The 27389-nt window shown below is 35.5% G+C and overlaps 1 protein-coding gene across 2 annotated transcripts in view; it reads right to left on the bottom strand.

Annotated features, from left to right (window-relative positions):
- BANK1 (B cell scaffold protein with ankyrin repeats 1) overlaps positions 1-27389 on the bottom strand; it is a 324478-nt gene that overhangs the window by 152631 nt on the left and 144458 nt on the right. For both annotated transcript variants that reach the window (XM_047718087.1, XM_047718088.1), the window contains exon 7: positions 18405-18601. In XM_047718087.1, coding sequence (XP_047574043.1) covers positions 18405-18601 — 197 coding nt within the window. The remainder of the gene's footprint in view (positions 1-18404; positions 18602-27389) is intronic.

Below are 27389 nucleotides of genomic sequence, written 5' to 3'. Positions count from 1 at the left end.
GGGTTTGTTTCATGTTTCATATATTCCCTAGAGGCCTCCTTAAACTAATTACTTGAGGGAAATATGACAGGTTCTATCAATTATGATGTTATATAATATTTTCAGTGGCATTTGATGATAAATTGAATAAATGTTGAATTCAAGGCAGAACCCTTTTTCCTCCCACCCTTTTATCTTAATAAATTTCAAAAACTAAAATAGATACCTTCTCAAAAAGTAGATTATGAACACTGGGTTAAGGTATAGATGGTATATTCTCTCTACTCAGCTAATGAGTAGTCCCAGTGCCCCACTAATGAACCAAATGTATTTTTCAGAAAATTAACAGTCCACAGCAAGGTTTATATTTTAATTTACATTCATAAGGCAATTTTCTGACACAGATGTTTTCCTGATTGACTCCTTAAGAACTTTTCTTATAAGTTTTTCATTGCTTTGATTTTAGAATTGCAGCGTGGGTGTTCAATTTTACTATGTTAATTTAGGTAATCTGCTTTCTTCAACTTTAGATTTTTTATGCCATTAAAAAAAAAAAACTAAGATCCCTGTCCTCATAATACTTATATTCTCGGATAGGGTGGAGGCAGACAATTAATACTGCCTATAGTATTTCAGAAAGTGGTAAGTGCTACAGAAAAAAAAAAAAGTTGAGCAACATAAAGGTGAATTAGAATGCCAGGTGAAGGAGGGATTGGGGCTGGCAGTTTAAGCAGAGGGTCAGAGTAGATCTCATTAAGATGACATTTTGGCAATTTCCAGAAGAAAGAAAGGAAATTACCCCTGGTCCTGATTATGAAAAAAAGGTGGGTAAACACTGCCCATAAAATAAGAATACAATGAAAAACTGTGGTATTGGCAAATATGTATGTATTTTGAAAGAGGTGACCTAGCAAAGTTGTTTGAAAATGGCATTCTAGTATCAGTACAGCACAACAGAGACTGGTATGGTAGCACAGATGGAATCATTGACTCATGGATGAATTTTGTAAGAGTTTGAAGGCGAGCTAGTGGTTTTGTTTTGGTTTTGGTGTTTATAAGCTATGGCCATAAAATCACTGGCTATACCAACCTTCGATTGTCTTGTTTGACAGAAACAACATCTGAAAGCCTCTTCATAAACATAAAATAAGGGAGTAGTTCTGATTTCTAGAATTTACTTGGGATGCACGTGGTGGAACCTCTCACTGCTTAAAATTTTCATTTCCTTCAAAGATAAAAGCCATTAAATCATTTTCACTTTACTCCTACTTGTTGTAGCCTGTAAGCATATCACATATACAAGTCAGCCTACTCAGCTAGTAACTACCGCATAGGGAGATACTGAAAGACCCATTTTAAATAAGGGAGTTGTAGGGCCAGGAGCTCATTTGATGAGTACAAAACTGTATTCAAAAGGCTTAGCATACACCCTTTAAGCTGCTAACGAAGGCTTTTATAATTCAGTCTGGAAGCTTCACCTTAGTTAATCCTAATTCATGCTTGGTCTTCTTTCTGCCAGTAAGGGATCCCATGCCTGGGGTCCATTCCTTTGCTTTTGGCTCTTGGTTTCACATTCATACTTGGCAGCTTGCTGGTGGCATCCAGGCCCTTAAGCAGAGTTCACAATATTTATGTGGCTGCAGTGAGACAAACTGTGAGATACCAAGTTTCTGGCAGCCAACTAGAATGGATGAAAAGACTCAAATCACTGTAAACAAGCCAGCAATAATTACAAGAGAATCCTGACTGCTGAGTGGCAGTGTCTCGCAGAGTTTATAAAAGTGTCCACAGTCATGATACTATCCATTTGGTAGCCTTTCAACACCATCACGAGGTCCGAGTAGAATTGTTTTCTGGCCTGGACATTTTCTACTAAACTTGGAAAGCAGAATTGTCACTCTTTCAATAAATATTTGACCTTCTCTTGCTACATACTTGGTGTTACTTCTTTTACTCTTATTTTTGCAATAAGCGGTTTCTGTCTCTACATTACATAGTGCTGCCTAGCTCAGTATTCTTTTTGAGAGTCATCACTATAATATTATATATGCTAAGTTATTTTTTTAATACATGTGGATCAAAATATGATGATAAACTTGTGAAGAGACTGCAACAAAGCAATGAGAATGGCAGGGAAAACACCGAGAAACACCTACCTTTCTTATTAAGAGACAGATATAATAGCCTTTTGTATGAGACCAAAGGTGCCAATGCTACAGCCCTATAAAACCTTGCACATCTTCAGTATGCTTTTCTTCCAATGACTTGTTTTCTCTGCAAAAGAAAGTGCTCCTCATGGGTACTCTCATGCTTAACCTTTTTGCTTTTTTTCTTCTCTTACTTTTTTTTTCTTTCTTCTCTGATCATTGAATATACTACTGTTACTCCAACATAAATAAAATTCTTAAATCTTGTGTCCATTATTTTCTCCAGATAATCTCCCTTTCTATAGCCCTAGTCCCAACATGGGCCATTGTTTTTGATAAATATCACAATCACCCCTTGCCAATGATTCATTCATTCATGACATTTGTGTGTCTAGGACTTGTGCTTGCATTTCAGGGGAAACAGAGTTTTTGATATAACTAATTTATACCATAAATTGTGGAGGCAAGAATATTTTTCAGGCGCATTCTACAGATGATATTATGGTGTCTCCACAGCATAGGCCATTTCAAAATCACAGAAAAAAGAGTACATAATATCAGACATAAACCTCTTTACTAGATCCATTTTATTGATTGTTCTTATCATACAGCTTCATATTTAGTCTTATCCTATAATTTTTGCCCATCCACGAAATCTGTTGTTTTGCCTCTTATCTATGTTTGAGGGATAGTTTAACTTTATTTGAAAATGTTTTAACTCCTCTAGTACATGTACATATTTCCCAGAAGAATGGGTGGTCTCACCTTATTTCTTCTTTCAGAAATGCAAAAATTCCATTGACACAGAAGATACCTGATTAATGTAGGAAACAGCCACTTAGTGGATGATATGCATTACACCGTCAGCTATAATTTCATCCTGTTTTATTTTTGGAAGCTGCTTAAGCTGAGCTCTATGGTGACAGTTGTTTCTCACAAAATGGTGCCCTCTACTTTTTGACATACCACAATTTATTAAAATACTTAATTTATAAATATTTAAGAAAATGGAATTACTATAGAACAACTAATCTGAAACCACAAAAAAAAAAAAAAAACCTTAGAAAAGTCCAAATTCTGACTTCAAATCAGTGGAACTGACAGAAATTTTATGAACACATAAATTAAATTAAGTAAACAAGGGTGCCATTAGACTGAAGTGGCTCTCATATCATGGTGGCCTACTTTCAGCACACCAAAATCTAAGTCTGTAAATACCTCAAGAGTAAAAAATCAGATCCTATGGACAACCAACAACAAGTAGCTGATGAAGCTTTAGGCTTTAGCCAATCAATAAATTCCTTGCTTGGCTTCCACCTTTTCTCTATAAAAGTCTCTCCCGCCTGTTCCTGTCAGTGGAGTGCTCCTAACTACTTCCAGTTTGGCACTGCCAGGTTCCAATAAATTTTGCTCAAATAAACTATTAAAATATTTAATATGCCTCAGTTTATCTTTTATCAAACACATATATAGATGTAGATATTCAAGGTATAGATATTCCTTGACTTATGATGGGTTACACCTCAATAAACCCATCATAAGTTTAAAAGATCGTCGGTCAGAAATGCATTTGGTCTATTCAACCTACCAAACAGCTTAGCTTGGCCTAGCCTACTTTATACATGCTCAGAACACTTGCATTACCCTGTAATTGGGCAAATCTTCTAACACAAAGCCTACTTCATAATAAGAATTGAATATCTCACGTAAATTTTTGAGTATTATACTAAAAGTGAAAAACTGGACAGCTGCATGTGCACAGAATGGTTTTAAGGGTTTTGGTTGTTATGCTTGTCACAGCATGGCTAACTGGGAGCTATGATTTGCTGCCACTACCCAGTAAAGGGGTTCAGACAGGTCCTCCCAGAATGTACCAAATTGGCATGTGGATTATTTTGAGCCAAAGGCAACTGAGATCCTGTGGGCTCAAGGGAAACTTTTGCCCCTCCCTTGATTACACAGAAAAATCTAAATTGGGAGTCTTTCCCAGAATAAGGGTTATTAACAGAGATAAATTTTATCTGAATGATCTGAATGTGTATGGCATGGCAAACATCTAATTACCAAACATCTGCTCTTATTATTATCCTGAAAAGGGCACTTCTTTCCTATGAAATCCCAGACTCTTACCCCCTTTTCTTTAGTTCTGAATGACATGTATGCCTCATTTTGCCTGTCTGTGGAATTCCCAAGTCTGTGTGGATTCCCCATATGTATACTATTAAATCTGATTTTCTCCTGTAAATCTGTCTCAGGTCAACTGCATTCCTAGTACAGCTAGAAGAACCCTTGAAGGGGACAGGAATTCTTGCTTCCTGACACCAGCATCATGGGAGAGTACTGTACTGCATATTGCTAGTCTAGGAAAAGATCTAAATTAAAAATTTGAAGTATTCTTTCAACTAAATGTATATCACTTTCTCATTGTTGTAAAGTCAAAAAATCACTAAGTTGAATCACTGTAAGTCAAACCATCATAAGTCAGGGATTATCTATACAGACATATACACACTTATATAAACATACATAATATGGCCATTGTTTAGATTCTGTTTAACATACCTACTTGCCAAAGGGTTAAACAAATCAGAGAGAATATGGAAAAAAGCTGAATTCTATGTTTACTGAGGTTATCGTGTGATTAGCTGAAATCTTTTGCTATTTCTTCTTTTTTAAAGATTTCATTTATTTATTTGAGAGAGAGAGTGCACACATGCACATGTGAATGGGGGAGGGGCAGAAGAAAAAGGAGAGAGAGAATCTCAAGCAGACATCCCACTGAGTGTGGAGCCCAACGTGGGTCTTGATCTCGCAACCCTGAGATCATGACATGAGTGGAAATTGAGAGAAGGATGCTTAACCTACTGAGCCACCCAGGCATCCCCTTTTGCAGTATTTCTTAATGTTTGTTTGTTTATTTATTTATTTATTATTTATTTATATAATATTCAGTTATCCGCTATATAGTACTGATGTACTATACAGTGGCTAGTATGTCTTAAGGGAGGTTCTATTAGCATTTTGGACAGACCCATTCTTCATCCCCCTGTTGATAGTGAGTAAGACTTCAGGCATCAAAGTACATTTGCCTGCATTCCCAAACACCTTCTAGGAATTACATGGAAACACTACAAAGATCTGAAATAAACTTCATTTTCTTTTAAGGAAACATTTGATGTGATTCTCATGATATTTTCCTCAAACAATTTAGGAACCTACTCCTGGATTGTTATGGATTTTTATTGCTTCATCTAAGGCCCATCTGTCTGCTTTTATCTTTCTGCCTTCTGGGGTTCTGTGTATGTCTTGCTTCATCTCTGGCACTCCAGCTCTCTGTCCTCTGAGAAGAACTCAATACCTGGGTACAGTCCCAGTAGCAAATAGCAACATGACAGGATGAATCTACCGCTCAGAGTATTTCCTCATCTTGATTTGTACCATTGAGTGATTGAGAAAAACAAAATCATAGAAGGAAATTTAAAATAAAATTAATACTTGTGTTAGGGTTATCCACAGAAACAAAACCAATATTTTATATGTGTGTGTGTGTGTGTGTGTGTGTATACATATATATGCAGATAATTATTATAAAGAACTGACTCACATAGTTATGTCTGGAAAGCTTCAAGATCTGCAGGACAAGTCAGCAAGTTGGTAACCCAGGAGAGCTGATAGTGTAGCTCCAGCAAAGGCCAGCAGACTGAAGACCGAGGAAGAACTGATGTTTCAGTGTGAGTTCAAAAGAAGGAAAAAGCTGAAGTCCCAGTATAAAGGAGATTTAGTCTTTCTGTTCTACTTAGGACTTCAACAGATTGGATGAGGCCCACACTCATTAAAAAGAGCAATATGCTTTACTCAGTCTGTTGATTCAAATGTTACTCTCATCCAAAAACACCGTTGCAGACACACCCCCATGATATTTGATCAAAGAGCCAGGCAACCCATTGTCTAGTCAGGTCAACATAAAATTAACCATCACATACTCTTGAGAGTCAGTAAAACTATAGTGATAAAATAGTTCAGAAAAGAAGCAAAGGTATTAGCTAACTTAATCTGACTTCTTAAAACTAGAATTGTTCTTTTCTTTTTCTTTATTTTTAAAGGTGCTTTAGTGCATCTGCATGAAACACAGGTGAAACTGAATTTGCACCCAGACTTCCATTTGCATTGAATCATATGTGAGGTACTACAATAATTTTATGCAGAAAAGTCTTCTTTCAGATTTATTGTAGGGTAAGCTATTAGAGAAAACACTAAAAAAGGTTATGTGTGCCTTTCTGAAGTATGGAGATCTGGTCTAGTGCAGTGTTAAAGCATGCAAGCTAGAGGTACCTTGTCTGAATTCAAACCTCAGCTCTACCTCTTGCCAGCTATGTGACTTTGGGCAGTCACTTAATCTACACTACATACATTTATCTGTAAAATGGGGATAATAAAACATAGCTATTATCATAAAGCAGTAAAACATCTATCAGTACATAGCAAATTCTGTATAATATTTTGCTAATTCTATTATTTTTGATTCTTACACTAATCTGTTTTTTCCAAAGTACTTAACTGCTGGTTGGAGATTGGATATGGGGGCAAAGTTTATGGTAGAATTTTGAAGGACAGATAATAAAGAACACTTGTTCTTCCTTCCTCCTTATAAATGTGAGCTCAAGGGGAGTGACTGGTCTGTCTTGTATTACTGTATATATAGTAATATCCAGCATAGAGTATATTCTTAATATTTGTAGAAACTGTTTTTTTAATGCAACAAATACAATTAATGGATATATAGGTATGTGTGTGTGAGGGAGAGCATCTACTGAGAGCCACTGTGTGGGTAGAGCAGATACAATGGTAAACAAACATAAGCTTGTGAGGAATTTTACAGTTCTGTGGGACAGATATTAAACACATATCCACATACATTAATATGTAATTATAAACTCTGATGTACTACTGTCAAATTGATAGTGTGATAAAGGAAATAGAGTCTAGGCTTGAATTTGTTAATATATGAATTATATTAACACATGATTATGTTATGAAGATACCACAATATCTAATATTAAATGGAGATCTATATTTATAACACTTGATATTAAGCATAATGTGACAAATTCCCATTTTTATAACTACATTTAAATTGAATTTCATTTTTTAATTAAAATTATTCATAGCATATATCATTTTCTGAAATTACCTTGTTTGTTTATTCATTTACTATCTTTCCACCACTAAGTAGAATATAAGCACAAGGGAAAGGCTAACAGTGCTAGCTTACTGTTGCTAAATACCAATCTCTACTACTCAGATTATGACCACTTAAGTTTTTCTGGGAATTGAAAAGCTCTACTGACTTAATAAGTAGAAAACGGACTAAAAAACAAAACAAAACAAAGCCATATTCATTTTCTGTTTGAGGGATGTTACAGTATAACCTGTTTAAAAGGAAATTTGATGAATATTATTTGCTACATTTACTTCAGGAGTAATATCCTAAACAGGACAGAAAAAAATTCATAATATGGACTATTCATGCATCATTTATGCAATTTTTAAAATTATAAAATATTAGGTATTAAAATAACTCTCAAACTAACTGAAATATTAAAATACGTTCATGGGGAAGTTTAAAAATTATGATAAGCTTTATAAATTCCAAAGGCCTTTGTATATATAATTTGGAAAATTACAACATTCTGATAGTTAATAAAGTGGATTTCAGAGAAAAATATAAGTACAGAGTTTTCTCTGTTCTCCTTCCCTCCTCTAACAATCCTATTGTATCAGATACAGAATGAGTGCTCAATAAATATGGGGGAGTGATTTTAGTGATAACAATATAACATTGAGGGGCACCTGGGTGGCTCAGCGGGTTAATGCCTCTCCTTCGGCTCAGGTCATGATCTCAGGGTCCTGAGATCGAGCCCCACATCGGGCTCTCTGCTCAGCAGGGAGCCTGCTTCCCCCCCCCCCTTCTCTGCCTGCCTCTGCCTACTTGTGATTTCTGTCTGTCAAATAAATAAAAATAAATCTTTAAAAAAAAACAATATAACATTGAGGTCACATTCGATTTAGAAGCATTTTATGGGTATAAGGTTGGAATACAAGGGCAGAGAGCATAAGCAGATTGGAGGCGAGGACCTGGCTCACTCAGTATTTATCATTAAAATTTAGATCATTCTGGCTCCCTTTGTGCTGATACAAAAATCCATTCCCTTTCTCTTCCACTTTTATAGTCTATGCTAAAATTGGGAAGAATCATTCTAATCATTACAGAATTCACATAGTGAGACCCTAAAGTTAGTAGGTTCTTATTATTTTTACAGCTAGCGTTCTCTTTTGGAAGCCATCTGATGAAGATTCTGGCTCCAAATTTCACTAACTCTCCAACTTATGAGCCTCCACTTCCCAAAATATAAAGAAAGTAACAGTCCCCCAGAGAATAGTGGAGAACATGGAAAAGGGAAGTGTGCATAGAACCTCTAGCCCAACCACATATGTAACAGGTCTTCAGCAAATAATCAACTCCAAGACCTCCCATTCCCACGATGCTATTGTAATCATCTGCCGGCTTGTTCAGCAATGCGGTCCAATACTGCGGTAATGAGCTAGATTGCTCGGATAATTGGCATTCTCCCCACCCAATGCAAGATTGATAGATTCAATTTAAATCTATGCAGTAACCCATTCTTGTAATAGAGAGTTCTCATTAAGGAAATGGATTAATTGGCTTACTGATATTTTAGTGAGAGCCAGATTTGAATAAGTGGACTCGGCAGTACAGAGAAAAAGCAAATTAAACACTAATAAAGGCAGAGAGGTTCTTGTTTCGAATGAAGTCTAAGCCACAGGCTCAAATTGAGGATTTAATCTAAGATTTGTCAATGCAAGTGGACATTAATGTCTGACAGATGAAAACACTCTGATTTTTACCCCTGTCAGCTCCCTTTCTCTCCAAGATACTCATCCCAGCTGGAGGCTGTGTCTCTCCTCCCCTAAATGATTTTCACCAGAGATTTCTAACCCGTTGGAGGGAATGTACGTCTGATAGAGAATCTATCACACTTCACACTTGTTTCCACACACAGCTGATAAGACACACCCAATAATATTTGAGAAAACTAAATTAGAGTAAAATATTCACCAGAATCATTCCCAAAGTATCATGGTGCTCATGCGCCCTTAGAAGATGTTATCTTAATCTCTCTGTTCTCCCAGTGAATCACTGTTCCATCTTTTCAACATTTGGAAGGACTTTTTGTTATGATTAATTTTTAAGTAGAAATATATAAATATACACGTATAAATGGACATACACACATATTGTTGGTATTCGCATCCTTCTATCCTATTCAAGCATGTAATTTCCTCAACCCTTTTTTTATGATTCATTTATTTATTCAGAGAGAGAGAGAGAGAGGAAGTGGTGGAGGGAGAGGAAGAGAGAAAATCCTCAAGCAGACTCCCTACTGTGCATGGAGTCCAACACGGGGCTCGATTCCAGGACCCTGAGATCATGACCTGAGCAGAAATCCAGAGTTGGCCACTTAAGCAACTAAGCCACCCAGGTTCCCCAATTTCTTCAATCTTTATTATTTTTTCAAAGACTTTATTTACTTGAAAGAGAGAAAGAATGATAAAGAGCAAGCACATGAGCAGGTGGAGGGGCAGAAGGAGAGGGACATGCAGACTCCCTGCTGAGCAGGGAGCCCAATGTGGGGCTAAATCCCAGGACCCTGAGATCATGGCCTGAGCCTAAAGCAGACACTTAACCCACTGAGCCACCCAGGAGCCTTCTTCAATCTTTAAAAAAATGAAAAACCAACACCTCTATTGACCCCATGTTCCCTATTGGCTACAATACCTTTTCTCTCCTCCCTTTATAGTAAAATACCCCAAAGAACTGTCTCTCTCTAATCATGTCATGGCTTGTTACCTCTCCCACACCTCTAACTGTACCTCCTGCTCTCAGGTACTTCCCACAAACTGCTTTCGATGGCCACAATGCTAAACCCAAAGGTGGATTCTCTGTCCTTATCTTAGTTAACTTGTCAGTAACACTGAGCACAGTTGACTACCTCCTCTGTGAAAATTTCCCTCTCTCTGGCTTTTTCCTGATGTCTCTTTCTACCTCATTATTTTCTGCTGTTACCCCCATCACTTCAACTTCTAAACTTCGCAATGTCTAATAAGTCTTTAAAATTTAACATTCCTAAAACCACACTACGGATCTTCCCTAGCAAACTGCTTCTTCACACAATCTTCCTCATCTCAATACATAGGAAGCAATTCATTCCTTGTACCAAAAATCCTTGGAGACATCAGTGACTACTCACTTCTTTTCCATTTTGCTGCCAAATAATCAGTAAATCTGTTGGCTTTCCTGTAAAATACTGGAATATTTCTAATCTGACCACTTCTCACTGTTATCCTAGTCTAAACTGCTATCATTTTGTTCTGGATGATTGGGATGGTCTCCAATCAGTTCTCATCTCTCCTGCTCTTGCCCTCTATAGTCTGTTGTCAAAGTAGCAGTTAGAGAGTTAAATCAGAACTTGTCATACCTCTCTTTGGAATTCCTTAATGGCCTTCATTCTCCCAATTCCTCACCATTGCCTACACCACTCCTCAGATACTGGCCTGTGTGACCTTTCTGACCCTATTACAATTCTCCTTCTAGCTCGTTTATTCTGTTTCAGTAACACCTGCCAACTTGCTCTTTTATGGACATGCCAGGCACATCCACCCCTGGGTCTTGGTGTTCACTGTGCTAGTTTTCTCTTACTGGAACTGCTTTCCTCTAGATATCTGCATGGTTTTCATAGCTTTAAAGTTATTACCAAAAGGCTGCCTCTATAGTGAGGACTTCTCCATTACTCATTTCAAAACTGCCACCCAAATCTCCCCCCATGTACCACCCAACACAATGCCATGCTTCCTATTTCTTCTTGGTGTTAAACCCTAATGTCCATTTGACACATTATATGTCCTATTTATTTGTTTATGGTCTTTTTTTTTTCCCATTAGAGTTTAAATTCTATGACAACAGGAGTTTTGGTCTGTTTTGAATTCCCAGTGTCTAGAACAATACTGATACATAATAGGTACTCAAGAAATACTTATTGAATAAGTCAATGACTTGACTTGCCAAACTAAAATGAAAGAGATTATTGATTTTCTAGTTCAAGTGAAAGTTGATTAATTTATTTAAAACAAACCCAATATTTAGACTTCAACTGGTACCATCTATTTTTCTTTTATATTTTTGGAGGCAAAATAAGTCAGACATAATCTTTAATTTCTCACATCCATATATATCCAAGGAAGGTGTTGCTACATAAGGAGAATGAAGAAATCATCCTGCTTGGCGCAGAGCTATGATATTTGATGAATATTCTTTTTTAAAAAAATATATTTGGTTCTCCATTTTTCTCATGTAATCTGACCTTGGAGAGGGCTTTATATAAAGTAGAAACCATGCCACAATACCAGTAGAGATGTATATACCCTGTCTTCACTGGATTACATTAAATACTTTTTTATATCCTCAACCACCAAGAATGACTGAAATTCAAAGTCAATTAACAGACAAGAATTTCTAAGACTCCTATTTTCCCAGTGAAATTTCAATTCATTTGCTTTTGTATACTTTCATTCTAAAAGCATATCATTGTGTTTATTTCATGAGATCTACTCACTAAAGCTATGGTGTCAATACTGATTGCTCTAATTAACATTTGTGATTAATTTTGCACTCACTGAAATTGCATTTCCTTTTGACCAGCAGGCATGTAAGTGACAGCATGAGACGATCTGTTCTACACAAGCTAATTGGTTTCAATGAAGCCAGAGAAAAACAAAAGATCTCAAGTTTGGAAGGTTTCTGAGGAATTAGAAGACAAATAGTTATAAAAACATAAGGCTGCTAGGGACTTTAAAGACCATTTAGCCACCATAAGCAGGGGTGCGACCCTTCTTAGGATACTGGAGACTGCCCATGTCTGAAGCAAATACATCAAAGATAACAATGTTTGCAAACTGTACCTGGAGTCTTAAGCCAGGAGAAAGGCCCAAGTTAAAGACAATGACTTAGTTGTCAGTCATAAGAAAAGATTGTATAGGAAGAACTTTAGCTGTTGGGGTAAGAGAAGAAATTCATGAGGGATCAGTGGAAATTTAGGGAGATGGCAGGGTCATGGAAACCTATGCCAAAGCCTGAGCCAAAGGACACCTTAGAGGAAGCCAATGGATCTGATCTATGGTAGATTATTCATGGCCTTTGAGAGAGCAGCTTCAGAGCGAAATGAAGAGCTATAACTTCAGTTAATTCTGATATTGAAAAACAAATTGAAGAGAAAGCAGAGCTGTTGGAATGTGTGTGTGTGTGTGTGCCTGTGTGTGCATACACACAGATGTACATGTATGTATTTGAACATGTTTGTTCAGGGAGGAGTCAGTAAAATGGGAAAGATTAATGATGCAAGAAGAAGAGACAGTATGATTGATGGGGAAAACTAAAATTGATTTAAACAACAACAAATCAAAGGAAAGAAGATGGATGCAATATAATTTATTGTGGATCTACTATGTACTTAATACTTTCGCATTTATTTTGTCAGGTCCTAAAAACACCCATAAGGAATTATTTTTTTCCATTTGCAGATATAGAAACCGATGCCAAGAGAAAGTGAAGAGATTGTTCAAGGATGCAAACTTGGTATATGATGAAATCAGGATTCAAATCCAGAGCTGGCTGAATCCCAAGGCCCTATGTGTAGAGAAAAATGGATAATTTGGCAAACAAGAGAGAGGAGTTGAGGGAATTTAACAGGAGGTTTAGAGCTGCAGAGTTAGAGTATTAAAACTGGGTTTGCAGACTTACAGAGGAACAAAATTCTGTAATAGCCACTATGGTGCATTTAATGGGATTTTAGGAAGAGGTTGCTAAGTAGTTCCAAAAGCATAACTGAAACATGAATTTGTAATGCCTGCAGTCGAGTGCAGTTATGTGACTTGTTCCAGGGTCTTTGGTTCTAACAGAACATCAATATTGAACATAGGCCAGAGTTTTAAAATTCATTGTAGGATGGCCTATTAAAAATATATGCTGAAGTTAGCAGTTGGGATATTTGTCCATGAATTCTCTAAAACTAAACTTTAAAAAAAATCCTGAATATAAAGAGAATATGACCAACTATTTTATTTACATCATGGGACCTAGTTAAGCATATTATTGGGTAAGTGAGATCAAACAAGCTCTTAAACTGGACACTTAGCTTCTGCCTCATCAAGAGTAAATACATACTGAACACCTTCTGTGCACCCAACAGTGGGATGGGAAGGGAACCCATTGCCCATTATGTGCTTCTAGACTTATGGGAAGAAAAACCCCATTGGCAAAGAGGAGTATGCTGCTATTTAGCCTGAATTAGTATATACTAACATATACTTAACTAAATGAGCAATTTACTAGAGAAAAAATAGTATGTACAACACCAAGTGAGCAATGCTAAGTGATGTTCACTGGCCTAAACATGAAGTCTAATTTCTAATTTCTCATTTCTGAATAATAGCTTCTCTATACCAGTCAATCATTGCTTTATGAAGGGATTCTCAAAGTGTTTCAACATCTACTTCTCTGTACTTTCATTCCAAACTCTGGACCATTTGAAAAAATTCCAGCGTCATTGTCTGACATATATTAGAGGAGCAGAATCTCCGTCTCTCGTATACACACAGACACACACACACACACACACACAAGCCCACTGTCCACAGGGTCAAAGAGCAGTGTTGGGGTAAGTCAATGAGAGCAAGATGTCACAGAAATCTCATCAGAGGTGTGAACAATAGAAAGGTTTCCAGTGAAGAGTCCTTCTGAAAAGCCAGCTAGAGAAAGTGCATGGAAAGCTGATTTTCTGTTTCCTAAAAGTTTAATGAAAATGACTTATGATTAAGATCTTATTCACACACACATAAAACTACATAAGAGAACACTGTGGTGGAAGAAAAAGATAATCTGAATGTTGCTCCAAAGAGAAGTAAAATCTGTTCTCCAACTCTACTTTCAGCCAAGAGAGGAGGATATATCTCTAACTCCCTGTCCATTTACACACTGATGTCATCATTTTGTTAAGTGTGCTAAACTGGAGATGGATGGGGTGACATAGTCTGGATAATATAGGAAATATTACATATTATTTTGTTTAAAAAACATTTTTGCTGTACACGCTGAATCACAAAGTATGACTTAATTTGTGGCCAAGTTCTGGTTTATTTTCAATTTTTCAGCTATTTTTTGTATTTAAAAGTTTGACTTTTTAGAGGGCTGAATTAGTTGTCAATATTACCTTTTGTTATTTGCAATAGTCTGAGATTTCCTCAAGAAACTTTTTAAGTAAATCGTGGTTCACATTCGGTTGTAGATTTAAATACCAACCCTTACCCTCTTTCTTCATCCACCTTTCAGAGTGATTCTCCCAGGAGACATTGTCAGAAACCGAAAATAGAGTAATTTATTTGAAAGACCATAGAAATATATGGTATTATTATCTGTAATAGTACTGAAAACCTGAAAAGAAATGTCGGTATTAATTTGATGATGTTCTTAAAACATGAAAGCTATGCATTCACAATAAAAATGTTCTGCTCATATATTAAGTATAAATTATTAGCTTCTCAAAAGAAAAATGTCATGAAGAAATGTAAGAGATGTGATTTGAAGCTTCTTCTCTTCTTTTTTCTTATTATTCATATAGTTTCACTAAGATATGGCACTTGCTCATTTATGAATGCTTGTCAATGGTTCTGTCTCTTTTTTTCTATGTTTTTAAAAATCACAATTGCTTTTTTCCTTCTAACCATTTTATTCAGAATGACCAAACACACTGTGTTATAATTCTCTGTGAAATTCTAGAATTAATAGTGTTTCACTGATGGGGGATTGGAAAGAATTGAACACATCAGTCAATCAGTTGGGGGCAAAATATGTTTGAATTTAAAATATATATATTTCTTCTGTACAGAAATATGGTTCATTGGATTGTAACCCTGAAACCTGGAAGAATATCTACTCCTTTCAACAATTCTGAAACAATGATTAATGGAAAGGCTTTTTGTAATGGAAAGTCTGAACACATATGTCACAATCTTAGATTTATCAGAATGTGATTATAACATTAAAGCTATGTAAATACTATTAAAGAAACAAAGTATTATAGCAGCATAATGAGATTGTGCATTTTTTTCTCTATCAGATTTAGATACACTCTTAAAAAGACTTAGCTACTATAATTTAGAATATAAAATTTCAACATGTGTTTATCTGGCATACTTTCACTAAGAAGATAAGATGTTTGGATTTATTTAAATAAAACTGATAATGAGAAGAATAATCAGAAAAATAAATCAACAGGAAACACACTTTCCCATGTGTGTCACAACCTGAAATATATTTGTTCCTGTTTCTTTAACCACGCATTTGCGAAAAGGCCTTAGGCAGCTTACAAAATTGTTATATTTAATTATTCATAACCATAATATGCCCTTTTAAAACTGCTGTCCCAGAGACACCTGGATGGCTCAGTGGGTTAAGCCTCTACTTTTGGCTCAGGTCATGATCTCAGGGTCCTGGGATGGAGCCCTGCAGCAGGGGGGGGGGTCTCGTCTCAGCAGGGTGCCTGCTTCCCTTTCTCTCTCTGCCTGCCTCTCTGCCTACTTGTGATTTCTCTCTGTCAAATAAGTAAATAAAAATCTTTAAAAAATAAATAAAACTGCTGCCCCTAGTAACTGTTACAGTTACTTCCTTACTGACACCAGAACATTCACAAAGTAATTCATCTATCCCACGTATAATGGCAATGTCTACTATAGACATTCTGGCAAAATGTTAATGGCTCACAAAGGGACAAGATATAGAAAATCACTTAATAAGTTTCATAGCATAAATGATCAAGTATAACTGCAAAATTAGGATGCAGCCATTATAAAAGAGTGAACAGTGACTTAAAGGTAATAATTTCTATCTAGGCTATCCATGCTAATCTATGAACAGAATTTCTTCATTATGAATGAGTAGCTTTCATTTTTTTGAGAATGTTATCTAGTTAACACCTACCTTCTTTCATGTTTTCAGTACCAGCATAGATAATAATACCATAATACCACCAGCTTGTATCATGGCTATTACTGCAAGAGCAGAGGTACAAATACAAATACAGATGTGAGAGAAAAAGAAAATTATTTCCCATATCCGTCAAATCCTACCTTTGAACTTAAGTTCATATCTAGTTTCATGTTATTTATGGGGCACATGCAGTTTGCATGGGGCTGCACCTGTTAAAAGCTGAGTCTTCACTGGAGAATGAAAAGTGAAAGCATCACTCTGAAAATCAGGGTTTATCTTAGAAACTAACCTTGGATGCTACAGACTTTCATAAAAAATTTTAACTTAAGTCCACCAGTGGTTAACAATTTGAGAAGAGTGTTGTAAAGAATTGACACAGGCAACCCAGGGACACTGCACGAGAGTACTGTAGGCAAATATGCTCAAGGCTGAACTGATTCATTGACTTACCTGAGACATATACCATATACCATATACTGGTCAATGACTGTAGAGAGTAGATACTTACTAAAATGAATGCACTCATTAGATACACGAGAGTCACAATCTGAAATCTTTTTAGGAATAAAAATAATTCTTATTCCTAATTTGAAGGATATAGAATAAAATTAGGTACCTTTTCAATTTTGTTACAAAACTTCATTTCTGTATTTGTTTATTTATTTATTCATTTCTGTATTTATTTTAAATAAAAACAACAGATATTCTATTGTGCTATTTCTTAAAAGTGAGAAAAAAGATTGGTTATCATTTCACTCTCTGAAATCTATAAATATCAATGGTTTATAAAGTCTAACATTACATTGACTTAATCTAATAATCAGAATGAATGCTAAAAACGACCCGAAGCTTCCAGTAGCATTTCAATGTTCTATATTAACTGTTCGTTGGTAATAAAATTATTTATCTTCTGAGAATCCAAAGACAAATTTTGACATATTCACCAAGACAATTATTGTTCCAAACAGCCACCAGAAGCATAATTCACTTTCTTTTTTTTTTTTTTTTAAAGATTTTATTTATTTGACAGACATAGATCACAAGTAGGCAGAGAAGCAGGCAGAGAGAGAGGGGGAAGCGGGCTCCCTGCTGAGCAGAGAGCCCGATGCGGGGCTGGATCCCAGGATCCTGGGATCATGACCTGAGCTGAAGGCAGAGGCTCTAACCCACTGAGCCACCTAGGCGCCCCCATAATTCACTTTCTTGAGCAAAATGTACATACATTTCTCTTGTTACAAGAGAAAATAATTTCTCTTCTACAGCTGATCATAAAAATACAAAGTGTATTCTATATACTAAGGTAGTATCTCCTCCTTCAAAATCTTCTCTTGGTTGTATTCTTACTAATGCTAAGCTAATATCCTTCTGAAATTTGGGGCTTCAGTCTCCATAATAAGGATCTGGGACTTAACAGAGAAAAGGAATCACATATGAGAAACAAATTTAGGGGCGCCTGGGTGGCTCAGTGGGTTGAGCCGCTGCCTTCGGCTCAGGTCATGATCCCAGGTCCTGGGTTCGAGCCCCGCATCGGGCTTTCTGCTCAGCAGGGAGCCTGCTTCCTCCTCTCTCTCTGCCTGCCTCTCTGCTTACTTGTGATTTCTGTCAAATAAATAAATAAAATCTTTAAAAAAAAGAAAAAAAAAGAAAAAAGAAACAAATTTAAGTAACATGAATAAACTTTTTATGGAATAGACTTTTTGAATGATTATCAAAATGTTTTCCTTCAACCTAATAATTATCTAATTTCATAGCCTAATAGTGTCTTACTTAGACAATTAGACTCTTGAATGAAAAAATAATAAAGGTAATGGGTTTTCATTGCTTTTTCACCATCTCCTCTTCAATATGGAACAGACTATAGAGAAGCCAGAAAGACAAGTTTTAAAAAAGAGCTACTTGGGGGAGGAAGCATGGAGTCAGAGCTGGTTTATAGTGATAATAAAACAAGTTGACCTATCTTGCAAAAAGCTTTTTAACACAATGAATGACTCAGGACCAAAAGACACTACAAAGTGGCCTAGCAGTAGCATCATTTCCAAAAGAGCAGTGTGTCCATGCGCGTGCACACAGCGTGTGCATGCGCACGCACACACACACGCACACACACGCGCTTTATAAAAGAGTTTTAGAGATAAAATGGAAAAAAAAAAAACTCTTACTGAAAAATCTTCAAAGATTTTCTTGAGTTCTTTGTGACCATGCCTTTCAGCAATATGTGCTGGATCTGAACCCGAGAAATTTTTCATCTTAGATGCCCAGGTTGCTCCTGAACATTGAAGCAAATGAACAGCCAAGTTCTTTAAACCAAATTTTGCTGCACAGTGGAGAAGAGTTGGGAGTTCTTTGAAATGAGTATCTGTAAGCAGAAAAGGCAAAGGATTAATGTGTTTTTATCTTGTCTGGAATGCCACAAGAAAAAGTCAAACACCATCTACTCCTAAAAGTAATTCTCACAAAACAGAACAGATTTTCAGTGTGATTTTTGCATGTAAGAAACCATCAGTGGTTCTAATAATGAAGCATCTCCTTCTTTGTATTTCTCAGCATACAATAAATAGAAACTAATATTCTCACTAGCACTAATGCCCCCCTCTTACTTGGGGGGTAAGTTTAATTTGGAAAAGCACATCAACCTCTTAAATACAAAATAAAACAGGACACAAATATCATATTGTAATAACTCTTTTTTAATCTATTTCAACATTAGCCAAACACATATTAAATAGGTCCATCTATAAAACCTTTCTGTGTTTTCTACTGCCATGCTTACTTTGCTGCCTTCTGAAGGTGAGATGGACACATAATTGCTGGAAAGGTTATATGAGATTTCTATGTAAAATTTTTCTTTCAAAAAGGAATGGCAACAGAAAATACAGGTGAGCACTTTGATAAACATCTTCAGCATGGAAATTTCCATCAGGATTTTACAGCTTTCATATCAATGTTTCAGAGTTTGAGTTTCAAAATTGGTTATTAACTATCAATTAGAAGTATTAATTATGTGTAACTGTAAAACAGTGAATATAAACAGCTATCTTAGTGAAAACACATACACACAGAAATGAGTGTTGGTTGTTATTATTCTATACTTTCACACCTAGCTGGAAAAAATGTGTCACAGAAATTACACACCAGCTTGCTTGAATAGCTGTGGCATTATCAGGAGCAAGCAACTGGAAGGCTTATGGCAACAGAAACAAAGGTGTCAAAACAAAAGTCAATTTTCTTCCATAATATTTTGGAAAATGAATCTGGCTTCATTTATCTCTTTGCTATTTTATAGACTAAAGGAACAAAAAAGGAAATGAGGAAATGAGACTTTGAGTTTTCAATTCACTTGGGTGTCTCAGGGCAGAATAAATTATTTAGTTTGTTGGTTTATATGTTTTAATAGAAAACAAAATAAAAACCTCCAGGATACATTAAGAACATTAAGAACTTTGCTGTAAGGAAATATTTCACCCTTTAAAATGTGTTAGGACTAAACGGCTATAGGCAAATTCCATGGTTATATTTCAATGATAATGCACTGGTCCCTTCTTCTATGGTATTCTTATATTTTATGAAGATGAGCCTGTGAAAGCTGAAACTGTTTAAAGTAGGTACCATCTTCAAAATAAAAATATAGTTACTTAAAAAGGTATTAAGATATAATTATTTATTTATTTTTATTAAAGGCACCATGAAATATAATTTTCTGTTATAATTAAACCAGGGCAAATTTAATCAAGAAAATATTGACATGATAATATCAGATTTCTATAAGGCCTTGGTTATCTCTCTCACTGACACATCATACAATAAATAAAAAACATCGCCTGGCAATCAATGCTTTATGCATTATTCTTGCACACTGCTATTCTGGTGAAATTGTAAATCACTGTCAATGCAACTTAAAATATTTTTATCATTAAAGAAATGTTTAATCATTTTGGGAACACAGTCACCTTTTAACCTCACCAAACCCCTGTCATTAAATCCCTCAAGTTTCAAATAACTAATATTAGTTATATTATAATTTCAAATAACTAATATAATGTTAGAAACAACAAGAACAAACTTCATTAAAAATCTCTCTTGTACATCAAAAAGTGTAACAAGGACTGGGACAAGAGGTCATGGATTTTCAGGCTGCCTTTCTTAAGGTTCTGCTACTGTGAACTGTGTTTTCTGACATGTATGGAAGGAGTTCTATTGATTTAAGATCATAGCAATAGTAAAGGGTGCTACAGATTTGAAGGTTGGCTTCTTTATTTCCCAATTCTCTGCTTCATTTCTAGTGGCAGCTTAAAATCCATTAATATACTGGAATACTTTGTGAGGTTACAGACATGAAAGAGCCTTAGAGGGTATCTTTTTATGTTCCTAACCAGTAATAGAAATGTTGTTGTTTTTTGTTTGTTTGTTTGTTTTAAGATTTTTATTTATTTATTTGACAGAGAGAGAGAGAGCGAACAAGCACCTTTTGACGATGTAGAATACGACAGTCACAAAAGCACAGGCTTAGAGTCGGCATTCACTATGTGAACTTCAACAGGCTACTAATTATCTGAGCCTAGCCTTCTCTTCCAAAATTGTAAGGCTATTGAGATAATTAAGGGACATAACACAGAAAATGTGCCCAGCAAAGTGTCTGAAACATAATAGGCATTCGATAAATATTCTCTCTTCTTTGTCAATAGATTAAAGCATCCTTGTCCTAATTCATCTTTGTTCCAACCATAAGATCCCTAATTCTTTTCATTACTCCAAAGTACAATCTTGAGAGCTTTACCCCAGAATAGTTGGTCCTTTATAAAATGATGAATCAGTTTTAAACTGGCCTAAATAAATCATTTATAGCAACCCTTTCTATTATCTTGGATGAGGTTATTTTACCTGCTTATTTTCATTAAGTTGGAAATGCTCAGCCTGCTAACATACATGGTCAATAACGAAAAAATTTCTAATTTAAGTTTTTTAAATTAAAATATGACAGAGCTAACCTTTCAAAGAATTTGAAATGATTCATAGGAACTATGTTGGGTTATTTTAATGTTAATTAAATCATGATCTTTAGCATTATTTTTGTAGAACATCAAATTATACTCAGCATGTGAATATAATATTATATTTATGTATATGAATAAAGATATTCATGCCAATACAGGTATGATTATGCTAAGAACTAGTTCAGGCTTTTATGTATACTCTTTATAAAAATCATACTTTTTGTATTTTCACCTTGATTTGATTATTACGAGAATTTGAGATATGAATGGATTCCTCTGTATCTTGAACAGGCATGTTTGTAATCACATGATCACTAATGTTTCTGTGTAAAGATATTTGTGTTTCTGGGGCTTAAAATTTTTTTTTATGAAAGTATGATTTAAGATTGCACTGATGAGTTTAATGAATTCTAACAATTTTATACATCCATGCAACTACCACCCAAAACAAGCAAAAGAAAGTTTCTATCATGGTAGCAAATTCTCTTGTGTCTCATTTTAGTCAATTCTCCACTTCAGAAGCAACCATTTTCTAATTTTTATCAACATAGGTAAGTTTAATTTCTTCTTGGATTTCATATAAGTGGAATCATATATGCATGTGTATTGTATTGTCTTCCAGCCTCTATTTCTGATGAGAGGTCAGATACCATTCTTAAAATTGTTTTCCTGTATGGAATGTGCTTTCCCCACTACAAACTCTTCACCCTCTCTTCCTCAACCCCTTATAACTACTTTTAAGACTTTATTTTTATTTTTGATTTTCAGCAGTTTAACTATGGTGTGTGTTGGTATGATATTTTTGTAAATTTATTCTGCTTGGGAGTTACAGGGCTTACTGAATATATGGATTGATGTGATTCAATTTGGGTTCAATCTTGGCCATTATTTCTTCAAATTTTTTTTTTGCTTCCTTCTCTGTCACTTTTACTATGGGAATACAATTACACATATGTTAGATTATTTAATATTATCCTATGCAGCTTGGATCAGAATCGAGTCAAAATAATATGTAGATGAACTGAGCTTGTTCTTTTTTATGGCTTTACTTTGAGTCTAGATTTTTCATCTCTTTTTCAGTTTGAATAATTTATTTGAACGGTCTTCAAGTTTACTGATTCTCTTTTCCTCTTTGTTGTTTCTATGATTAACTCCATTTAATTTTTAAAAAATTTCTGATATTGTATATTTCTAGGATTTCCTTTTTTTATTATAATTTCTATTGCTCTGATAAAATTGCCATCTTTTTATACATGTTGCCTAACTTTTACAATAGATTCTATAATATATTTATCATAGCTTTTCTAGTATTTTATCTGATTATTTCAACATCTGGAACATTTCTGTGTCTGCTTCTAATCACTGTCTCTTTTCTTGACCAAGGGTCACCTTTTTTTCCTTCTTCATATTTCTTGTAATTTTTTATTGTACTGTATTAAAGAGCTCGTAAATAATGTTTATCCCCAGAATAAGGCATACCATTGCCTCAGTCAGACAACTACATTTGGGAATGGAGTGAAATTTTTCTGTCGATGAACTGAGCTTGGTCATTTTTGCATCTTTACTTAGCTTCCATTAACAACTGGCCTCAGATATTTTGAGGGCAGGATCACAACTTTCTTCAGCACAGGTTGGCATCTGAGCCTTGCTGAGACTCAAGAAACCTCAGCTGCTGTAGAGACTGGCTGTCAGCTTTTGGGTTACCAGACATTCTTTTTTTTCTCCAGTCCTGCCTCCAGAATTCACATCAGAATATCTCTTTTAGATTTTGTGAGGCCTCTGTAGTATACTTGGTTAAGACAGACTCCTTACCATCCCAATAGCCTGGAAGTATTTCTTCCAGCTCTGATGCCTCTCTGGATTTATAACTTGCTTTCCATATGCTCTCTGTAAGCATATGGTAAAAGCTTTGGTGGGATTTGCCTCAGCAAACCTGATCCCTTTCATTCTTCAGCAGCCATGACCAGGACTTCAGGGAGGGGTCAGAATGTTTTTCAAGGAGCTCTCTCAGGTTTCCTGCCCTCTAGCTCTTCGTATACTAGCTCTGTGCACTTGTAACAGCCTACAAAAGAGAGGTAGTGGGTGATGCAGATCCAGTCTGTAGTTGGAGCCCTGTGGGATTTTTGTCCATTACACTAGCCTAGTATATCCACTTAAAGTTTGCTAAACATTCAGCTGGTTTCTCTTTACTCCTCATCAATAGTGAGTTCTTGTTGCTCTGTAAAGGATAAAGGAAGTCATGAATTTCTTCTTTCTTATGAAGGACTCTTTCTGGAATTTGGTTATTTAGGTTTTTTGTCATTAATTTTCTGCTGGATTAAAAAAGAGATACTGATTTTGAAAATCATCTTGCTTGTTGTTATAATGGGAGCAATAGCCTCTTGTGATGAACATGTAATAAGAAAGAGTCCTATTAGTCTTAGCTCATACACCATTTAGTGATTTTCTTAAATTTACATTTATTTTTAGTTTTTATTAACATGTCATGTATTATTTGTTTCAGGGGTACAGGTCTGTGATTCATCAGTCTTACAGAATTCACAGCACTCACGATAGCACATAGCCTCACCAATGTCCATCACCCAGCCACCCCATCCTTCCCATCCTCCCCCCCCCTCCAGCAACCCTCAGCTTGTTTCCTGAGATTAAGAGTCTCTTATGGTTTCTCAAATTCCACGTATCAGTGAGATCATATGATATTTGTCTTTCTCTGACTGACTTATTTTGTTTAGCATAATACCTTCTAGTTCCATCCACGTCATTGCAAATGGCAAGATTTCAGTTTTTGGATGGCTACATAATATTCCAGTGTATGTGTGTGTATACCATATCTTCTTTATCCTTTTATCTGTTGATGGACGTCTAGACCCTTTCCATAGTTCGGCTATTGTGGACATTGCTGTTATAAATATTAATGGGGTGCACATTCTCCTTTGGATCACTGCATTTTTATCTTTAGGATAAATACCCAGTAGTGTGATTGCTGGGTTGCAGGGTAGCTTTATTTTCAACTTTTTGAGGAAGCTCCACACTGTTTTCCAGAGTGCCTGCACCAGCTTAAATTCCCACCAACAGTGTAGGAGGGTTTTCCTTTCTCTGCATCCTCACCAACATCTGTTGTTTCCTGGCTTGTTGATTTTAGCCATTCTGACTGGTGTGAGGTGGTATTTCACTGTGGTTTTGATTTGTATTTCCCTGATTCCAAGTGATGTGGAGCACTTTTTCATGTGTCTGTTGGTCATTTGGATGTCTTTGCAGAAATGTCTGTTCATGCCTTCTGCCCATTTCTTGATAGGATTATTTGTTCTTTGGGTGTTGAGTTTGATAAGTTCTTTATAGATTTTGGATACTAGCCCTTTATCTGATATGTCATTTGTGAATATCTTCTCCCATTCTGTTAATTGTCTTTTGGTTTTGTTGATTGTTTCCTTTGCTGTGCATACAACATTTATTTTATAAGTAGTTTATAATCTTACTTATTAGATTAAAATAATGGATTCCTTAAGAAGATATAAAAAGTCTTATAAAATTTGCTTACTTTGTAGTGTACACCTGCTTCATTTCATGGAAATTTTCATTGAATTAATCAAGAATCACTGCAGATGTAATGAATTTTATTATCAAGGTGTAAATAAGAAACCACAATTCACACTAAAGTGTGGTCAGTTTGCTTTTGATTTTTTTTCTGGATGAAATAAATTTTCAGTTTCAGTTGTTTCAACCCACGTTTGTTGAATGCTAATTCCAGAAGAACAGAATTTAATGTCTCTCCTTTTTCAAGGAAATTCCAATTTCACTAGTTTTGCAAATAAAAATAAATAGGTGAGTTGGTACATAGTAAAGAAATTTAGTCATATAGTTGTTTGTGCTGAGCCATTTCTAAAAGTTCAAGGTAATCCCTATAAGAGGTGGCCAATAATTAGATTGAAGTAATCAAACCAAAGCTTTCAAAAGATTAACCTTGCTCACCAGAATAATAGAATGGGAATATACCCAAGGTTGGAATATAAGTTTTAAAAATTTAAAAGATAATGATACAAACTGGAAGTGCATGGCTATGTAATCCATTTATTCTCATAAATCACTATCTAGAATCATAAATATTTATTCACTCAAAGTAGAATGAGCAGGTGGCCACTTTAGGACAAAACAATGAAGCACACAGCAAAGAAAAGATAAGTCAGGAGACCTGCTTTCTAGTATATGTGCTGCCGAAGCGAGCACAGGAGACCTGCTTTCTAATCCCAGCTCAGCCACTCAATCTGTAATGTTTAAGAAAGTTCATCTCCCTGACCTCTGACTCTTCATTTATAAAATTAGAGGGGCTGGGGACTTCTGATTTTCTTCTGTGTTAGAAGCCATGCCACAGATGGTTTTAGGGTAATTTTCCCTGAATGCTAATTAGATGTCAATTAAAAGAGTAAGGATGACATTTGTGAAGGTTGAAGAAAGGTAATAATTTTCATTCCTTTCATCATAGGATTTGGAGTCTGATAAAATGTTAATATTTCTGGAGGTCTGTAAAACGGAGCATTGCTGGGTGTATGAATCTGATTGTTCTGTGACAGGAGAAGACAAATGCAACATGTGAGGTGCCATTCTCCACATCCTGTTGAAATAGTAAACACAGAAGCCTATTTAGAATTTCAAGCAACAAAAAATACCTCTAGAGTTATTATATTTCTAAAGCCTTGACAGTGAAAATTAAATGCACAAGGGAAATAGTGTTCCATCAAATCCCTTTGCTACAGTTTTGTTATCTTTTGTATTACATAAAATATGAATTGGGGGGCACCTGGGTGGCTCAGTGGGTTAAGCCTCTGCCTTGGGCCTAGGTCATGATCTCAGGGTCTTGGGATCAAGCCCCCCATCTGGCTCTCTGCTCAGCAGGGAGCCTGCCTCTCTCTCTCTCTCTCTCTCTCTCTCTCTGCCTCTCTGCCTACTTGTGATCTCTCTGTCAAATAAATAAATAAAATCTTTAAAAAAATATGAGTGGGAAGTGCATAGACATACACTTTAGTATTAACCTCATTTTGGAATCACCTCATTAATTAATTTAATTACATTACACCTCATTAATTACATAATTACATTCTTGTTACTAAAATAGTCTCTTAAATATTTAAGAGAAAATATTAAAAGTTGTATCCAATTTGTATGACCCTTGTAACTGTCTCAGGAAAGTTCATGTAAGTTTTTTTTTTTAAGTCTTTTAGTAAAAATGGTTAAATTTCTAATAAACATTATATTCAAATGAATTCTAGTTTCATCTTAATAAATAATGTTCAAAATAATGACTTTTATTATTCTAAACCTTGCAATTCTAAAACTTAATACTTGTCTATTTTGAGAGGCAATATTGTGCAGTTAGTGCTTAAACATAAGGGCTTTGGAACCAGATTGGATAGATGGAATCCCAGCTCCAGCATTTACTAATGGTGTAATTTGGACAAGTTACTTGAATTTTGTGTCTCAGTTTTCTCAGTGTTTAAATGAAAATGATAACATCTAACCAATAAGCTATTAAACCTAAGTCTAATGTATTCTTTCATACAAACAAGTACTATTGATCCTCACTACTCACAATTTCATATTTTCAAATTTTCCTACTCATAAACATTTATTTGTTCCCTCCCAATCAAAACTTCTGGCCCTTTTGTGGTCACTTGTAGACACGTGCAGAGCAGTAAAAAATCTGACTGCATGTTCCCAGCTGAAGTTAAACAAGACAACACCCTGCTTTCTTATTTCAACTCTCATACTTAAATGTTCTCTTTGTGGTCTATGTAGTGCCATGTTTTCTATTTTTGTGGGTTTTTTTTTGTTGGTGGTGGTGTGGTGATCAGTTGTTTACAAAGTGACCCCCTGGCATAGCACAGAGGTGCTGTCTGATGTTCCCAAGCACAAGAAGGCTGTGATCCATTTTATGAAGAAAATAAGAGTGTTAGATAAATTTCGTTCAGGCATGAATTATAATGACATTGTTGGTGAGTTCTATATCAATGACTCAAAAATACATATTAAATGCTAGGTTTTTAAACAGAAACATGCATAATATGAGGTTATGTATTAATAGTCTGACAAAAATGTGACCAGAGGTTTGCAGAAAGCTAATCCTGTGTTTCTCCTTGTGCAATGTTCAGTATTCTCTAT

The sequence above is a fragment of the Lutra lutra genome, chromosome 2 (assembly GCF_902655055.1).
Source record: "Lutra lutra chromosome 2, mLutLut1.2, whole genome shotgun sequence".
NCBI lineage: Eukaryota > Metazoa > Chordata > Mammalia > Carnivora > Mustelidae > Lutra > Lutra lutra.
The sequence above is the reverse complement of the archived record's forward strand: the minus strand, read 5'-3'. Positions and strand labels throughout refer to the sequence as shown.